Below are 15,724 nucleotides of genomic sequence, written 5' to 3' on the forward strand. Positions count from 1 at the left end.
TTGTAAATCTATAAGTCTCTGCCCCGGAGAGCTGTGGAGGCTGGGTCGTTGAAAATATTTAAGGTGGCGATAGACAGATTTTTGAGCAATAAGGGAATAAAGGATTATGGGGAGTGGGCAGGGAAGTGGAGCTGAGTCCATGGTCAGATCAGCCACGATCTTATTGAATGAGGGAGGAGGCTCGAGGGGCTAAATGGTCTACTCCTGCTCCTATTACTTATGTACTGATGTACTTGTGTTAGATTGTGCTATAATTGTGATAAACAGTTAATTATTTGGAAATAACATCATAGGAATGTGTCACATCACAGTAAACTGCTGAGCATGACATTCATAATTACTAGATTAGAATCTGAATTAGTCACCATAACTAAAATGAACTATTTCAGTCATATTTAGGCAAATTTTATCTCCCTTGACATAGCTAGAAAGTGTTACGAACAGTGCACGAGTGACTTTTGAGAGGAAAACTTCCTCACAATTATTTTTATCAAGACCTAATATGGGGTTTGGACCCACTCCTGCTATCCCAAAAGACACCGTACAAAAGAAATGCCAACAGCTTGATTGTGTCCTGTAACCCATTGCTTATTTATAATGAAAGCAGGTGTCTAGTTTGTTTATCAGAGGAAAACATCGAAGCTGCAGTAAGTATGATATTGTCCCATCTGTTGCCTCAACGGTGCGATACTTAAAATGGCAGATCTGTCAATGTAAATTGAAGATCTTTGTGATTTGTGCCAAATCTTTGTTGCAGATGTAGCAATTGCCACAATACACTTGATGTGCTGAATCATCCCTGTGGTTTCCTTTCAAATGGGCATTACAGTGATTTTAGTATTAGAAACCCAATTATGAGGAATGCTCCTTTTAATTGGCTTGAGCTATTAAAGCAATTTTAGTGCTCGAGAGCCCAATTATAAAGGAATGCTCTTTTAAAGTCTTTTGCTTTATTTTGTAAATCTTCCCCATGTTCTGCTTTCTCTGGAGTTGCTGTGAATAGCACATATTCAAACCATCTGTGGCATTAGGAGTTAATTAACATTGAATGATTCTGTAATGATGCACAGGATTCAAATTTACTGGAAGTGCATCAAAAATAGCCTTGCATATTTGTATTTTTTTCTAAAAGTAACTGAGTTGCACTTTATATTTTCTGTGAAATGCAGACCATTCTTGAGGCAGTGCAGAGGCAGTTTCACTTGTGCTATAAACTATTTACAAGATCCTGCAGTGATGAGCTGCATCATGGTAACACCAGACATCTGCTGAAAACACAAAGCAATGAATCACCACAAGTACCACTATATCTTATGGGTTTGATTAACAAATAGAAAGTGCTCTTCAACTGACCGAGAAACTCTGATGGTGATCGAAGAAACCAAAAACCTCAGCATATTCATTATCATTGCTTATTTTAGCATATGATTCTTGCTATTTCTCCCCCATCTCACAAGAAAAAAGATAGTGCACTGTTTTGCTTGACACGCACAGAAATGGTGACTATTTCCCATGAATACCCAGTTCCGGTAATTGGAGCTCATGCCTTTTGCCCATTACATGCTGCCCAGCAGAGTCCAACAGCATACCTGAGAGCACAACATTTTGAGAAGTGGTGAGCTAAACTAGTTTTTTTAAATCAATGGAGATGAATACCTGAAATCAGAAGTCAAGAGGCTGAGTGAGCACTGAAAGGTGCTACGGTAAGCTAGTCTTGGTTTTACTACATTGAAGGCACTATATACATGCAAGTTGTTGTTGTCTTGAAAATAACTTTTTAAAATTTACTTTTGCAGAAGATGTATCCCTTCAGGAAGCATTCATTAATGAACTGGAAAAACTTGTAGCTAATTTCCAAAGCAATGATGAGTCAGTACTGGCCGACGCTTTCAGTAAATTTGCGGAGTCCTCTAGAGAGCTGCTGACACCAATGAGAAACCTGGTAAGGCTTGCAGTGTATGTGCAAAGATAAAGCTCTGAGATGTCACTGAACCTGAATTAAGCCAATGCAGTTCCTATTAAAGGAAGTCTTCCAGTGGGTACAATTCTTAGAATAGCCTGTTTCAAAAGCATAATTATATAGCAGCATACTCCTGACTGCTGGGAAAGTTTAGAACAGGGCACATACCCCAGATAGATCACACAATGAGAACTACTGCAATGCAGTTTTCACAGAGACTTCTAAATTTTTTGTAAACTTTAAAAACAAGATATTTAGCATAGACATAATTTGTAATTTGGTCAGGCATCTCATCAGCAGGTGCACAATTTTGCATCTGTTTACAAACGCCTGGTAAAAATTATAAGCATTTTGTTTTAAGATGATGGTGGTGAATGTGTCCAGTTGATCAATTCGAATTAAGTGGTTTTAGTTATGGAAAATTAAACTTATTGTTCGTGAAAAGGAACATTTTTACCAAAAACCAATACTAAAATTCAGGAGAAAACTGTAAAGAAATGACATAAAAACAACATTGCTGTGTGATCAAATACTAAAACTACAAGATATTTTCAGACTTAGCAGGAAGTGATGTTGAACTGAGTGTGCACAGTATGCATTGAAATTGTCAGCAAAGTAGAGTGTTCAGAGGGAGACTGCTGTGGTCAATGGCACGGCTGGTGTGCTGTGCAGGCTTAGAAACATAGAAACAAAGAAAATAGGTGCAGGAGTCGGCCATTCGGCCCTTTGAGCCTGCACCACCATTCATATGTCAGTCCTGTCATCCCAGGAATCAGTCTGGTGAACCTTTGCTGCACTCCCTCAATAGCAAGAACGTCCTTCCTCCGATTAGGAGACCAAAACTGAACACAATATTCCAGATGAGGCCTCACCAAGGCCCTGCACAACTGCAGTAAGACCACAAATCCCCTAGCTATGAAGGCCAACATGCCATTTGCCTTCTTCACCGCCTGCTGTACCTGCATGCCAACTTTCAATCACTGTTGTACTATGACACCCAGGTCTCGTTGCACCTCCCCTTTTCCTAATCTGTCGCCATTCAGACAATATTCTGCCTTCCTGTTTTTGCCACCAAAGTGGATAACCTCACATTTATCCACAATATACTGCATCTGCCATGCATTTGCCCACTCACGTAACCTGTCCAAGTCACCCTGCAGCCTCTTGGCATCCTCCTCTCAGCTCACACCATCACCCAACTTAGTGTCATCTGCAAACTTGGAGATATTACACTCAATTCCTTCATCTAAATCATTGATGTATATTGTAAATAGCTGGGGTCCCAGCACTGAGTCCTGCGGCACCCCACTGCCTGCCATTCTGAAAAGGACCCGTTTATCCCGACGCTCTGCCTCCTGTCTGCCAACCAGTTCTCTATCCACGTCAGTACATTACCCCCAATAGCATGTGCTTTAATTTTGCACACCAATCTCTTGTGTGGGACCTTGTCAAAAGCCTTTTGAAAGTCCAAATACACCACATCCACTGGTTCTCCCTTGTCCACTCTGCTAGTTATATCCAAAAATTCTAGAAGATTGTCCAGCATGATTTCCCTTTCATAAATCCATGCTGACTTGGACCGATCCTGTCCCTGCTTTCCAAATGCGCTGCTGTTTCATCTTTAATAATTAATTCCAACATTTTCCCCGCTACCAATGTCAGGCTAACCAGTCTATAATTCCCCGTTTTCTCTTTTTTTTAAAAAAGAAAGTGGTGTTACATTAGCTACCCTCCAGTCCATAGGAACTGATCCAGAGTCGATAGATTGTTGGAAAATGATCACTGCACCCACTATTTCTAGGGCCACTTCCTTAAGTACTCTGAGATGCAGACTATCAGGCCCCGGGGATTTATTGGCCTTCAATCCCATCAATTTCCCTAACACAATTTCCTGACTAATAAGGTTTCCTTCAGTTCCTCCTCCTCGCTAGACCCTCGGTCCCCTAGTATTTCCGGAAGGTTATTTGTGTCTTCAGTAATGCAATCAATGTAGAGGCTCCAAAGGGCCAAGGAAATGTTAATTTTATTGTCTCTTCTCTTTGAATTTACTTTTAATAGGAACTAAAATAAAACTAAATCATAAAATAAAATCTGGCAGCCAAAATTATATAGATTAAAGGTAAAACTGGAAACTAAGCTGTACTACTGCAAATTTCAGACACCAATTACATAGGATACATGGCACAGAAACGGGCCATTTGACCCAACCAGTCCATGCTGGCGGTTATGCTCCACTCAAGTCTCCTCCAGTCTTTCCTCATCTAACTCCATCAGCACCACTCTCTATTCCCTTCTCCCTCATATGCTTGTCTAGCCTCCCCTTAAAGGCATCTATATTATTCACTTCAACTGTGGTAGTGAGTTCCACATTCTCACCACTCTGGGTAAAGAATTTTCTTCTGAAATCTCTATTGGATTGCTTGGTGACTATCTTATATTGATGGTCTTCCCCACAAGTGGAAACTTGCTCTCTGTATCCACTCTATCAAAACCTTTCATCATTTTAAAGACCTCTATTTGGTCACCCCTCAGCCTTTTTTCAAAATAAAAGAAACCCAGCCTGTTCATCCTTTCTTGATATGTATACCTTCGCATTTCTGGTATCATCCTTGTAAATCTTCTCTGCACCCTCCCATGTGCCTCTATATCCTTTTTATAATATGGCGACCAGAACTCCAAATGTGGTCTAACCAAGGGTCAATACAGGTTTAGCATAACTTCCCTACTTTTCAATTCTGTACCTCTAGAAATAAACCCTAGTACTTGGTTTACTTTTTTTTAACAGCCTTGCTAACCTGTGTCACAACTCTTAGTGATGTGTATATTTGTACTCCGAGATCCCTTTGTTCCTCTACCCCACCCAGACTCTCACCCTCCAAGTAATAAGGGACCTCCCTATTCTTCCTACCAAAATGTAATACCTCACATTTATCTGTGTTGAACTTCATTTGCCAATTATATTCCCATTCTGCAAGTTTATTAATGTCCTCCTGTAATTTGTTGCAGTCCTTCTCAGCATTAACTATCCCGACCAATTTTCAAATTTAGAAATTGTGTTTTTGATTCCAAAGTCTAAATTGTTAATATAAATTATGACAACAGTGGTCCCAACACTGATCCTTGTGGAACACCACTACCCACCTTCTGCCACTGTGAAAAAGCTACCTTTTACTCCTACTCTTTGCTTTCTGTCTTGAAGCCAGCTAGCTATCCATTCTGCTACTTGATCCCTGACTCTCTTTTCTCTGACCTTGTTCATCAGTATTATGGGGTACCTTCTCAAAGACCTTTTGAAAATCTAGATAAATTACATCTACTGCATTACCATTGTCTACTCTCTCGGTTACCTCTTCAGAAAATTCAATGAGGTTGGTTAAGCAAGACTTTCCCTTTTGAAATCTATGCTGACTATTCGTTATTATATTTTTGGTTTCTAGATGTTCTTCTATTTTCTCCTTTAGTAGGGATTCCATTATTTTTCCTATCACCGATGTTAAGCTGACTGGTCTATAATTCCCTGTCTGATCAACCCTATCGATGACACCTGAAATAGCCTATAAAACAACTGTGTCAGAATCCAAAGCAGATAGCATAATCCAAATACAAAACTTAGTTCATCTTTGGTTATTAACCGTTATTAGAGAGCGGTTCGAAAACATTAGCCTAGATTTTCCGATTGACATTAATGTAATTAATGCTGGTGGTAACAATTTAAAAGAAATGCATGATACCAATCGGAAGATTTAGACTGTGTAAAGTGTTCAGGATTTTAAGTATCGTGAGCTCACAATGTGGTATACTTTCTTCAATTCACCAATTTTAGTGAAACGTAGTTTCTTAACTATAAAAGAGGGAAGGGGAATAATTTTAGTTATTATTTATAAAATCTAACTTACGACTACCTTATTATTTCGTTACTAGTAAGCCATTTTGAGTTAGTAATTTTGCTGTATCACTAGTTGCTTTTCAATGATTTTCATATTTCAAGAAAAATTATACAAATGGCAGCTCATCAAGGCACTATCATTATAGGCAGTCCCTCGAAATCGAGGCAGAATTGCTTCCACTCTAAAAGTGAGTTCGCAGGTGACTGTACAGAACAATGTGGGAATTACAGTCTCTAACAGTGGTTGAAGGAAAGGGTGGGTGGGGAGTCTGGTTTGCCACATGCTCCTTCCACTATCTCTGCTTGATTTTTGCATGCTCTCGGCGATGAGATTCGAGGTGTCCAACGCCCTCCCGGATGCTTTTCCTCCACTTTGTGCAGTCTTGGGCCAGGGATTCCCAGGTGCCAGTGGAGATGTTGCACTTTATCAAGGAGGCTTTGAGGGTGTCCTTGAAATGTTTCCTCTGCCCATCTGGGGCTCGCTTGCCGTGTACCGTAGCATCATATACCCCCAAGGCACAGGCCCTGTGCAATTAATGGTGCAATGGTAATGTAGTTTTTGATTTTGATGAAAGTATGCTAAAACACTGGTCTGGCTGAGCATCAGATTACCATCTCACTGAAAGGACAGTGCTCAAGAATGCACAGTGCCAGCAGAGAAAACGTGCCCTTGCACGGAACACAGGCTTTCATTTTAAGAGACAGCCTACATGGAGGCCATTAGGACTAAGATAATGACTAGGAGCCAAAGCAAGGTAACACTGCTTTTCACGAGTACTGTAAGGCTTTTTTGGCTGGAATTTTGTTTATTGGAGAGAGGAAGTTTAAATGGGTTTGATTTTTCTGAATTCAGTGCACCCATAAAAACATGAGAGCCACTGGTTTAAAAAAAAGGTTATATGGGTCTTCAAAGTTCATATCTCTAGATTCTAATATCCCATTTGGTGTCAGACAGGGTTTTTTATATTTTCTGATTTTACGGTTAGTGTGCTGGCTTCTCACTTTTACATTGGTAAAACCGGCTCCCTTCTCCTTATAGCAGAATTATAGATCCACATTTTTGCGGGTCTGCAGTTCTGCCCTCCGAATAAGGGAGCAGCTTTGGCGATGAATGCATGGGAGCCAGTGCACAAATGTAATTCTCCTATGATTAGAATTAGTAAGCGTCAAATGTAAAAGCATCTGAGCAGAGGTTAAAAGCAGTAGAGTTTTCCTGCAAAACAGAAAATCTGCAATACCAACAGTGCTTTGAGAGATAGCGGTCAAACTGTCTCTGGAAATGAGTGTGCATTTTTACATGCTCAGATGGTGTCAGATCCGGATGTGATTGTCTTTTGGCAAAATGTAAAAAAAAACCTCTGCTCTTTTTGATTAAAATATTTGTTCTAGTTCATCCAATCCAAGCCCCAAATTCCTTTGTGTATCACCTCTTATCATTTGTTGTTTATCGGAATAGTAGAAGGAGCTTCCTATCTAAGCTTTTATATTAATCTAACTTTGTTTCTTCTAGCACACCGAATGAGCACAGACTGAGCTTCAGTTTAAAAATAGGACATTTCATTCAGTATTTCAAATGTTGGATCTTTTGGATGTTATTATGTTGGATCTAATTATGCTAGTTTATTTTGGCAATCTGTCTTGATAGGAACCACACTAGACAGTAGAAAATGTCATGGAATGCAATTAAATGTCTAGTTTGCATGTGCTGCCACCAATGGGATACACGGAAATGGTCTCCACAATGTGGTTCAAAAAGATGCTGGTTTAGGGAGGGCTGGAGCAGGATGTTCCAGTGGTAACTTAAAAGCTGAAGAACCCCAGTGAAAGACTTGTGCCTTTAAAATTTTAGGCGAGACTCTCACTGGCTCCACTTTGTAGTGTGGAGGTTTTGTGATAACAACAATTATGGAGCGGGAAAAGAAAAAAAATGAAAAGATAGCTAACTAGGTGAAAAGTGGGAGTTTTATATGATAGTACAGCCAAAGAGGATCAAACACAGTAAGTTTAAAATTTACTTCTGAGGGGCCAAGAGGAGCAAGATTGCTCCACAAGAATAATATGGGCCACTGCCACCCCAGTTACCCCACATAGCCCATCTGTAATTTGGATTTGCTATGGATGTCCAGTCATTACAGTTGGTTACGTGAGACCTATGCATTGGGGACTATTAGTTCTCGCATAGTATAAAACCAACTAATAGTAGTTACCACACTTTACAATTTATTCATTGTTTATGCCATCTTACGCCGTACTATCCTTATACCAAATAAATCATGTGTCAAATTGTTCACAGTATATTGACGTAAAATGCACAGCTGAATGATCACACTCATTCCTTCTCTTTCAGGAGCTTCATTATCTTTACCTCTATGTATGACTATAGTTGGAGGTTAGACAGTTATGAGCACAGAAGGTTTGTTACACAGCTACTTCATAAAATGACATAGGCAATGTTGAAGAAATTTGATTCGGTTTTAACTTGCACTTTTAGTTGCATTTGTGAAGCTCGTCGAAAGGCATTTTTATTCATAAGATGGTGCCTGTCAGTGTATATAAACATCCTGTTGAAAAATTACTTTGTCACATGACACTATTATAATGAGCACATTAGTTATATGTTGGCCCGGGGCGCCAATCGCGGGGCGCGGTGCTAGCGGCACAACGCCCCCCAAACCTACGGGCCAATTTCCCCGGAGGTGGGATCGACCCCTTCTCCCGGACGATAACCTCTTTGCGCCCCCCCGGAAGTGCTAATGGAGCTTTAAAAAGGGCAATTTCCACCCCATCTTTCAGTCAGATGTGCAGTAACGGAGACTGCACTGACTGATTTTCTTTTCAAATTTTGGGAGTGCATTGATTATTGTTGCATAATGATGGTCTTGTTAAACAGCACAGGAAATTGAAGAGTTGCATAGTAAACTGTCTCAATGTTTACTGCCAAAATGATATTAATGAGCATAAAATAAATGAATGTATTACAAGGATGCAGCTTGATTTTGGTGCTTTGATAATTTATAAATGACATGTGCCTCCTTTGTTCGTAAGTTCTCGGGAACCCTTCACTTACATTATATTAATATGCTCTCATTTGCCTTTTATCCTACATATACATAAATGTCTAAGAGTTCATTTACATTTCTAGTCATAAAAGTTGTTTCTCAATTTAGTCCTGTTTCCAAAGTGTAGCCTCATTCATATTAACTTGAATAATGTGGTAATATGACCATGAGCTAAGAGTGTAACAGATGGATAATTTTTAAATATTATTGCGAGAGAAATTGCTAGTTGAAAGCCTTCTCCATATAGCGCAGTCATTGAAGGGGATCTCTGCATATCTACTGCTTACCATAGCTACAACTCCAATACGTCTACTTCCAAATTGATCAGGAGCCATCTTTTTATTTTTAACTTGATCCAAAACTTGGCAGGGTCTGCGTTTAATAATAGTTTGCTAAAGATGGACCTGGAAACAGACCAACACCAGTCACTGCAAACTAAATGACTCACTCCGTGAGGAATTCCCCTGTGGAAGTCATTGAAAAATGTTTGCCATAGTTCAGTTCATCAATGAAAGCAGTATCTGGGCTCCAACGAGGAGCACTTCAAAAAGCAATTTTATGTGAAGGACAGGGACAGGATTCAGCTTCTTGACCCTGCTCCATTTACCCGCCTTTGCTCTGTGTCCTTGCCTAACAAAAATCTATCAGTCTCTGTCTTTAAAAATCTCAATTGAAATATAGATTTTATTTCAAATGATAGAGAGCATATCAAGAGGACAAGTATTTTTTTTCCCCCTTGTTTCTCATTCCTTTTCATCCCTCATCTTTCCTGAAAGTGCTCATTTCTACTGTTCCAAAAGCACCAGTAATCTTTTGCTAACTCACCTGGGAGTCATTATTCTTTTGTAAGCTTTGACAGTGAGTGAGGGCAGGCAATTTGACTGCAAGAGGCATAGCCAAGCCCAATCCTGTCTTAACCTGACATCCAAATGAGCAAACTTGCTGCACGGGCTGCTGATTATTGCTCTGGAGCAGGAATCCTGCCCAATTCTCCCTTAAACTATTCTAAGTTAATTGAGATTGAACCTAGGCCCTTCCTTATCTGCTCGGCTATCCACTTGGTAAGCTCACTGGGCCATGAGGAGCAAATTAATTGCTGTTACATTCAAAGTACTTAACTTTACACTTGCTATCTGCTTTTTACCTTTTACTCTTCATTTACGTGTTCTACAATGCTTTCACTATATTGATTGTATCTTTCTCTCCTTCAGTTGCAGAGTGTGAATCACATCATCTTTTTCTTAAACTCTCTGCTGAGAGGAGAGCTGAAAGGAGTCAAGGGGGTAAGGCAATGTTAACTTTGTTTTTACAAAAAAATCATTCAGTGGGAGCTCTGTTATGTAGCAGTTAATGAGTAAATCTCCTGGTTTTCCCATTCTTTTGAAGGGCAGTTGTAGGTCATTACTTATTTAAGTAGCGCCTTCTATTTTTAAAAAGAACTGCAGCACTAAACTCAACAGACTAGAATGTCCTGAGTTCGATTCCCAGTCTACACATTTTGTTAGCTGAGCAGAGCCAGGGCAGTAGTGGAGATATTAAATTAGCCTAAGCACTCTGAGCTAGAAGGGGAAAATCAGTCAGTCTTTATGCCCTCTGCAGAAAAGTGTTTGTATGGGGTCGAGGAGAGGATTGGGCTCAAATCCAATGCCTTCCACATGGTTCAATTGTCTGCCGTTACTCGTTATCTAGGCTCAGGTGAAGAATGGCCACTTGGTCAAGGTGCTGGAGGGCTACAATCACCTTGTGCACTTTCCGATAAATCCCTGGGGCATGATAGTCTGCATCCCAGAGTACTTAAGGAAATGGCCCTAGAAATAGTGGATGCATTGGTGATCATTTTCCAACAGTCAGTTCCTATGGACTGGAGGGTAGCTAATGTAACACCACTGTTTAAAAAAGGAGGGAGAGAGAAAACAAGTAATTATAGACCGGTTTGCCTGACATCAGTAGTGGGGAAAATGTTGGAATCAATTATTAAAGATGAAATAGCAGTGCATTTGGAAAGCACTGACAGGATCGGTCCAAGTCAGCATGGATTTATGAAAGGGAAATCATACTTGACAAATCTTATAGAATTTTTTGAGGATGTAACTGATAGAGTGGACAAGGGAGAACCAGTGGATGTGGTGTATTTGGGCTTTCAAAAGGCTTTTGACAAGGTCCCACACAGAGATTGGTGTGCAAATTTAAAGCACATGGTATTGGGGGTAATGTACTGACGTGGATAGAGAACTGGTTGGCAGATAGGAAGCAGAGAGTCGGGATCAATGGGTCCTTATCAGAATGGCAGGCAGTGACTAGTGGGGTGCCCCTGGGCTCAGTGCTGGGACCCCAACTATTTAACAATAAACATCAATGATTTGGATGAAGGAATTGAGTGAAATATCTCCAAGTTTGCAGATGACACTAAGCTGGGTGGCGGTGTGAGCTGTGAGGAGGACGCTAAGGCTGCAGGGTGACTTGGACAGGTTAGGTGAGTGGGCAAATGCAGTATAATGTGGATAAATGTTGAGCTTATCCACTTTGGTGGCAAAAACACGAAGGCAGAACAGGAAAAGGTGAGGTGCAACGAGACCTGGGTGTCATGGTTCATCAGTCATTGAAAGTTGGCATGCAGTTACAGCAGGTGCTGAAGAAGGCAAATGGTATGTTGGCCTTCATAGCTAGGGGATTTGAGTATAGGAGCAGGGAGGTCTTACTGCAGTTGTACAGGGCCTTAGTGAGGCCTCACCTGGAATATTGTGATTCGTTTTGGTCTCGTAATCTGAGGAAGGACGTTCTTGCTATTGAGGGAGTGCAGCGAAGGTTCACCAGACTGATTCCCGGGATAGCAGGACTAACCTATGAGGAGAGACTGGATCGACTGGGCCTGTATTCACTAGAGTTTAGAAGGATGAGAGGGGATCTCATAGAAACATATAAAATTCTGATGAGACTGGACAGGTTAGATGCAGAAAGAATGTTCCCGATGTTGGGGAAGTCCAGAACCACGGGACATAGTCTAAGAGTAAGAGGTAAGCTGTTTAGGACTGAGATGAGGAGAAACTTCTTCACTCAGAGTTGTTAACCTGTGGAATTCCCTACCGCAGAGAGTTGTTGATGCCAGTTCATTGGATATATTCAAGAGGGAGTTAGTTATGGCCCTTTCAGCTAAAGGGATCAAGGGAGAAATTGTGAGAGGGATGGAGTACAAAAGCAGGGAGGTCCTGCTGCAACTGTATAGGGTATTGGTAAGGCCGCACCTGGAGTACTGCGTGCAGTTTTGGTCACCTTACTTAAGGAAGGATATACTAGCCTTGGAGGGGGTACAGCAATGATTCACTAGGCTGATTACGGAGATGAGGGGGTTATCTTATGATGATAGATTGAGTAGACTGGGTCTTTACTTGTTGGAGTTCAGAAGGATAAGGGGTGATCTTATAGAAACATTTAAAATAATGAAAGGGATAGACAAGATAGAGGCAGAGAGGTTGTTTCCACTGGTCGGGGAGACTAGAACTAGGGGGCACAGCCTCAAAATACGGGAGAGCCAAGTTGAGAAGGAATTTCTTCTCCCAGAGGGTTGTGAATCTGTGTAATTCTCTGCCCAAGGAAGCAGTTGAGGCTAGCTCATTGAATGTGTTCAAGTCACAGATAGATAGATTTTTAACCATTAAGGGTTACGGGGAGAGGGTGGGTAAGTGGAGCTGAGTCCACGGCCAGATCAGCCATGATCTTTTTGAATGGCGGAGCAGGCTCGAGGGGCTAGATGGCCTGCTCCTGTTCCTAATTCTTATGTTCTTATGTATGGAAAGGGGTACTGAGGTGAATGATTAGCCATGATCTTATTGAATGGTGGTGCAGGCTCGAATGGCCGAATAGCCTACTCCTGCACCTATTTTCTATGTTTCCAGAGAAAAGTGGCAATAAAAAAATCCCTAAAATATCCCTAAATAATTTTTACAAAATATTGCAAAATGTAGAAAAAAAATGTTATCTATTGAAATTGGTATGGGCTTTCAGCAGTGGTTAAGATGAGGTGAGGTAAATGACATTCCAGCAGTGGTAGTAAGTAGTCTTGGTGATAAATGATGGGGTTTTGAAGCTCAGCTCTGGGTTGAACAGAAGACCGAGTTTGTGAAATGTTTGGTTTAGTCTGGCAAAGCAGTTGGGGAGGAGGATGAAGTCAAGGACGGGGATTGGAATTTTTGGCAGAAGCTGCTACTTGGCTTCAGTTTCACATGTTCAATTGGAGAAAGTTTTGCATTATCCATGACTGACAACACATCATGGATTAGAGGCATTTGGTGGAAAGGCAGAGTTAGGTATTATCAGAAAACCTGGATACTGACCTCATACCCATGAATAATGTTCATAATCATAATGCTTAAATCCCTGGGGGACATAACTTATCATATCCTGCCAACTTCAGTACATATCCATTATCCCTACTCTCTCTTTCCAAAGTGTCAACCATGGCTCTGTTGGTAGCACACTCAACTTTGAGTCAGATGGTTGTGGGTTCAAGTTTCACTCCAGAGACTTGAACACAAAAAATCTAGGCTGACACCCTGGCCGTGATTTCGCCAACCTTGGTGGATCCGGCACGGCCGGTGTACGTGGAAGGTCCAGACCTCCCTGCTGGCTCCAGCCCGCTCTATAGAAATGATTTTCCATTGATTGGGCTTGTTAAGGGCACCCAGAGCATTTTTCAGGCCAATTGAAGGAAGCGAGTCTGATGACATCATCATTAGCCGGTTTCCTTAAAGGGACCATGCGCAAAATGATTTTGACAGTTGTGCTGTCCGTGTTCTACAGCATTGAGGTAATGCAAACACTGACTAGCACTGCACAGAGGTGCATAGCTGCACCCAGGGTCTCCCATTACACTCTCCATATGCTTATGGAGAGAGTCATAACATGCAGGGTGGTTCTCTTCCCTTCCAATGGGCGGAAGAGACTTCCCCAGGAGATTAACGCAGCTTGGTTGCACATTGCACAGGAGCACACGAGCAGGGATGTCATCGGGAGGACTTGGCTGCAGTGGCGAGTTCCTTTAAATGATCTCAGTGGATCACGAAACGTTACTGCAAAGCCACACTCGACCTCATCCTGCTCTGCCACTCATCACATCCCCTTCATTCAGCCGGCAGCAACCCAATTCAGGAGCAGCAAAGCAGCTCTACAGGTGGCTGAAGGCCAAGGTCCAACAAAAAACCCGCGACCTAAAGAATAGATGGTGGAGAAAGCACAGGAGATCCTGCAGCTGGCCGACAGCCAGCGAAGATTCTTCAGCGCCATCCAGACCAAGGCCCCACTCCGTTGCTGGCCAAGAACGGAGAGACACTCATTAAGGACACCGAGACAGTCAGTGCCCACTGGAAGGGAGCACTTCGAAGATTTCCTTAACCAAGACTCTGTCTTCGATTTGAGTGCCCTTGACTCCATCCCGCAGCATGCTACCCGCCACCATCTTAGCAAAACCACAGCCCTGCACGAGGAAGAAAAGGCCATTCGTCAGCTCAAGTATAACAAGGCAACAGGAGTAGATGGAATCCCCGCTGAGGCACTAAAGTATGGCAGTGAAGCACTATTGGCACAAATGCATTACCTCATCTCTCCCATCTGGAAGGAGAAGAGCATGCCGTAATTGTGACCATCTTCAAAAAAGGGAACAAGTCCGACTGCGGTAACTACAGAGGAATCCCCCTGCTGTCGGCCACTGGGAAAATCATGGCAAGAATCCTCCTCAATCGTCTTCACTCTGGCTGAAGAGCTCCTCCCAGAGTCACAAAGCAGATTCCATCCACTAAGGGGTACAACGGACATGATCTTCACCACTCGACAACAACAAGAGAAATGCAGGGAACAGCATCAACCCTTGTACATGGCCTTCTTTGACCTAACAAAGGCCTTTGACACTGTCAACCATGAGGGACTTAGGAGCGTCCTCCTCCGTTTCAGCTGCCCCAAAAGTTTGTCACCATCCTCCACCTGCTCCACAATGACATGCAAACAGTGATCCTGACCAACAGATCCACCACAGACCCAATCCACATCCGGACCCAGGTCAAGCAGGGCTGCGTCATCGCACCAACGCTTTTCTCGATGTTCCTTGCCGCAATGCTTTATCGCACTTCCAATAAGCTCCCCGCTGGAGTGGAACTAAACTATAGAACCAATGGGAACCTGTTCACCCTTCGCCACCTCCAAGCTAGATCCAAGGTCGTCCCATCCTCTGTCATCGAATTACAGTATGCGGACGACGCTTCTGCGCACACTCGGAGGACGAACTCTAAGCCATTGTCAACACCTTCACCGAGGCGTAGGAAAGCGTGGGCCTTGCACTAAACATCCATAAGACAAATGTCCTCCACGCACTTGACTCTGCCACACAGCACTGCCCCCCCCCCCCCCCCTTCCCAGGTCACCAAAATTCACGGTGTGGCCTTGGACAACATGGACCATTTTCCATACCTCGGGAGCCTACTATTAGCAAGGACAGACATCGATGAATAGTTCCAACACTGCCTCCAATATGCTAGCGCAGCCTTCGGTCGCCTGAGGAAGAGAGTGTTTGAAGACCAGGACTTCAAATCTGGCACCAAGCTTATGGTCTACAGGGCAGTAGTAATACCCTCTCTCCTATATGGCTGAGATGTGGACTATATACAGCAGATATCTCAAAGCGCTGGAGAAGTACCACCAGCACTGCCCCCGCAAGATCCTGCAAATCCACTGGGAGGATAGACGCACCGACGTCCGTGTTCTCGATCAGGCCAACATCCCCAGCATTGAAGCACTGAGCATGCTTGACCATTGCTCCGTTGGGCGGGCCAC

The 15,724-nt window shown here is 42.4% G+C and overlaps 1 protein-coding gene across 3 annotated transcripts in view; it reads left to right on the plus strand.

Moving 5' to 3' along the window:
• Window positions 1-15,724, plus strand: part of unm_sa1614 (un-named sa1614) — a 220,584-nt gene that overhangs the window by 83,556 nt on the left and 121,304 nt on the right. For all 3 annotated transcript variants that reach the window (XM_070896406.1, XM_070896408.1, XM_070896407.1), the window contains 2 exons: window positions 1,797-1,942; window positions 10,117-10,188. In XM_070896406.1, coding sequence (XP_070752507.1) covers window positions 1,797-1,942; window positions 10,117-10,188 — 218 coding nt within the window. The remainder of the gene's footprint in view (window positions 1-1,796; window positions 1,943-10,116; window positions 10,189-15,724) is intronic.

Source organism: Pristiophorus japonicus, chromosome 12 (assembly GCF_044704955.1).
Source record: "Pristiophorus japonicus isolate sPriJap1 chromosome 12, sPriJap1.hap1, whole genome shotgun sequence".
NCBI lineage: Eukaryota > Metazoa > Chordata > Chondrichthyes > Pristiophoridae > Pristiophorus > Pristiophorus japonicus.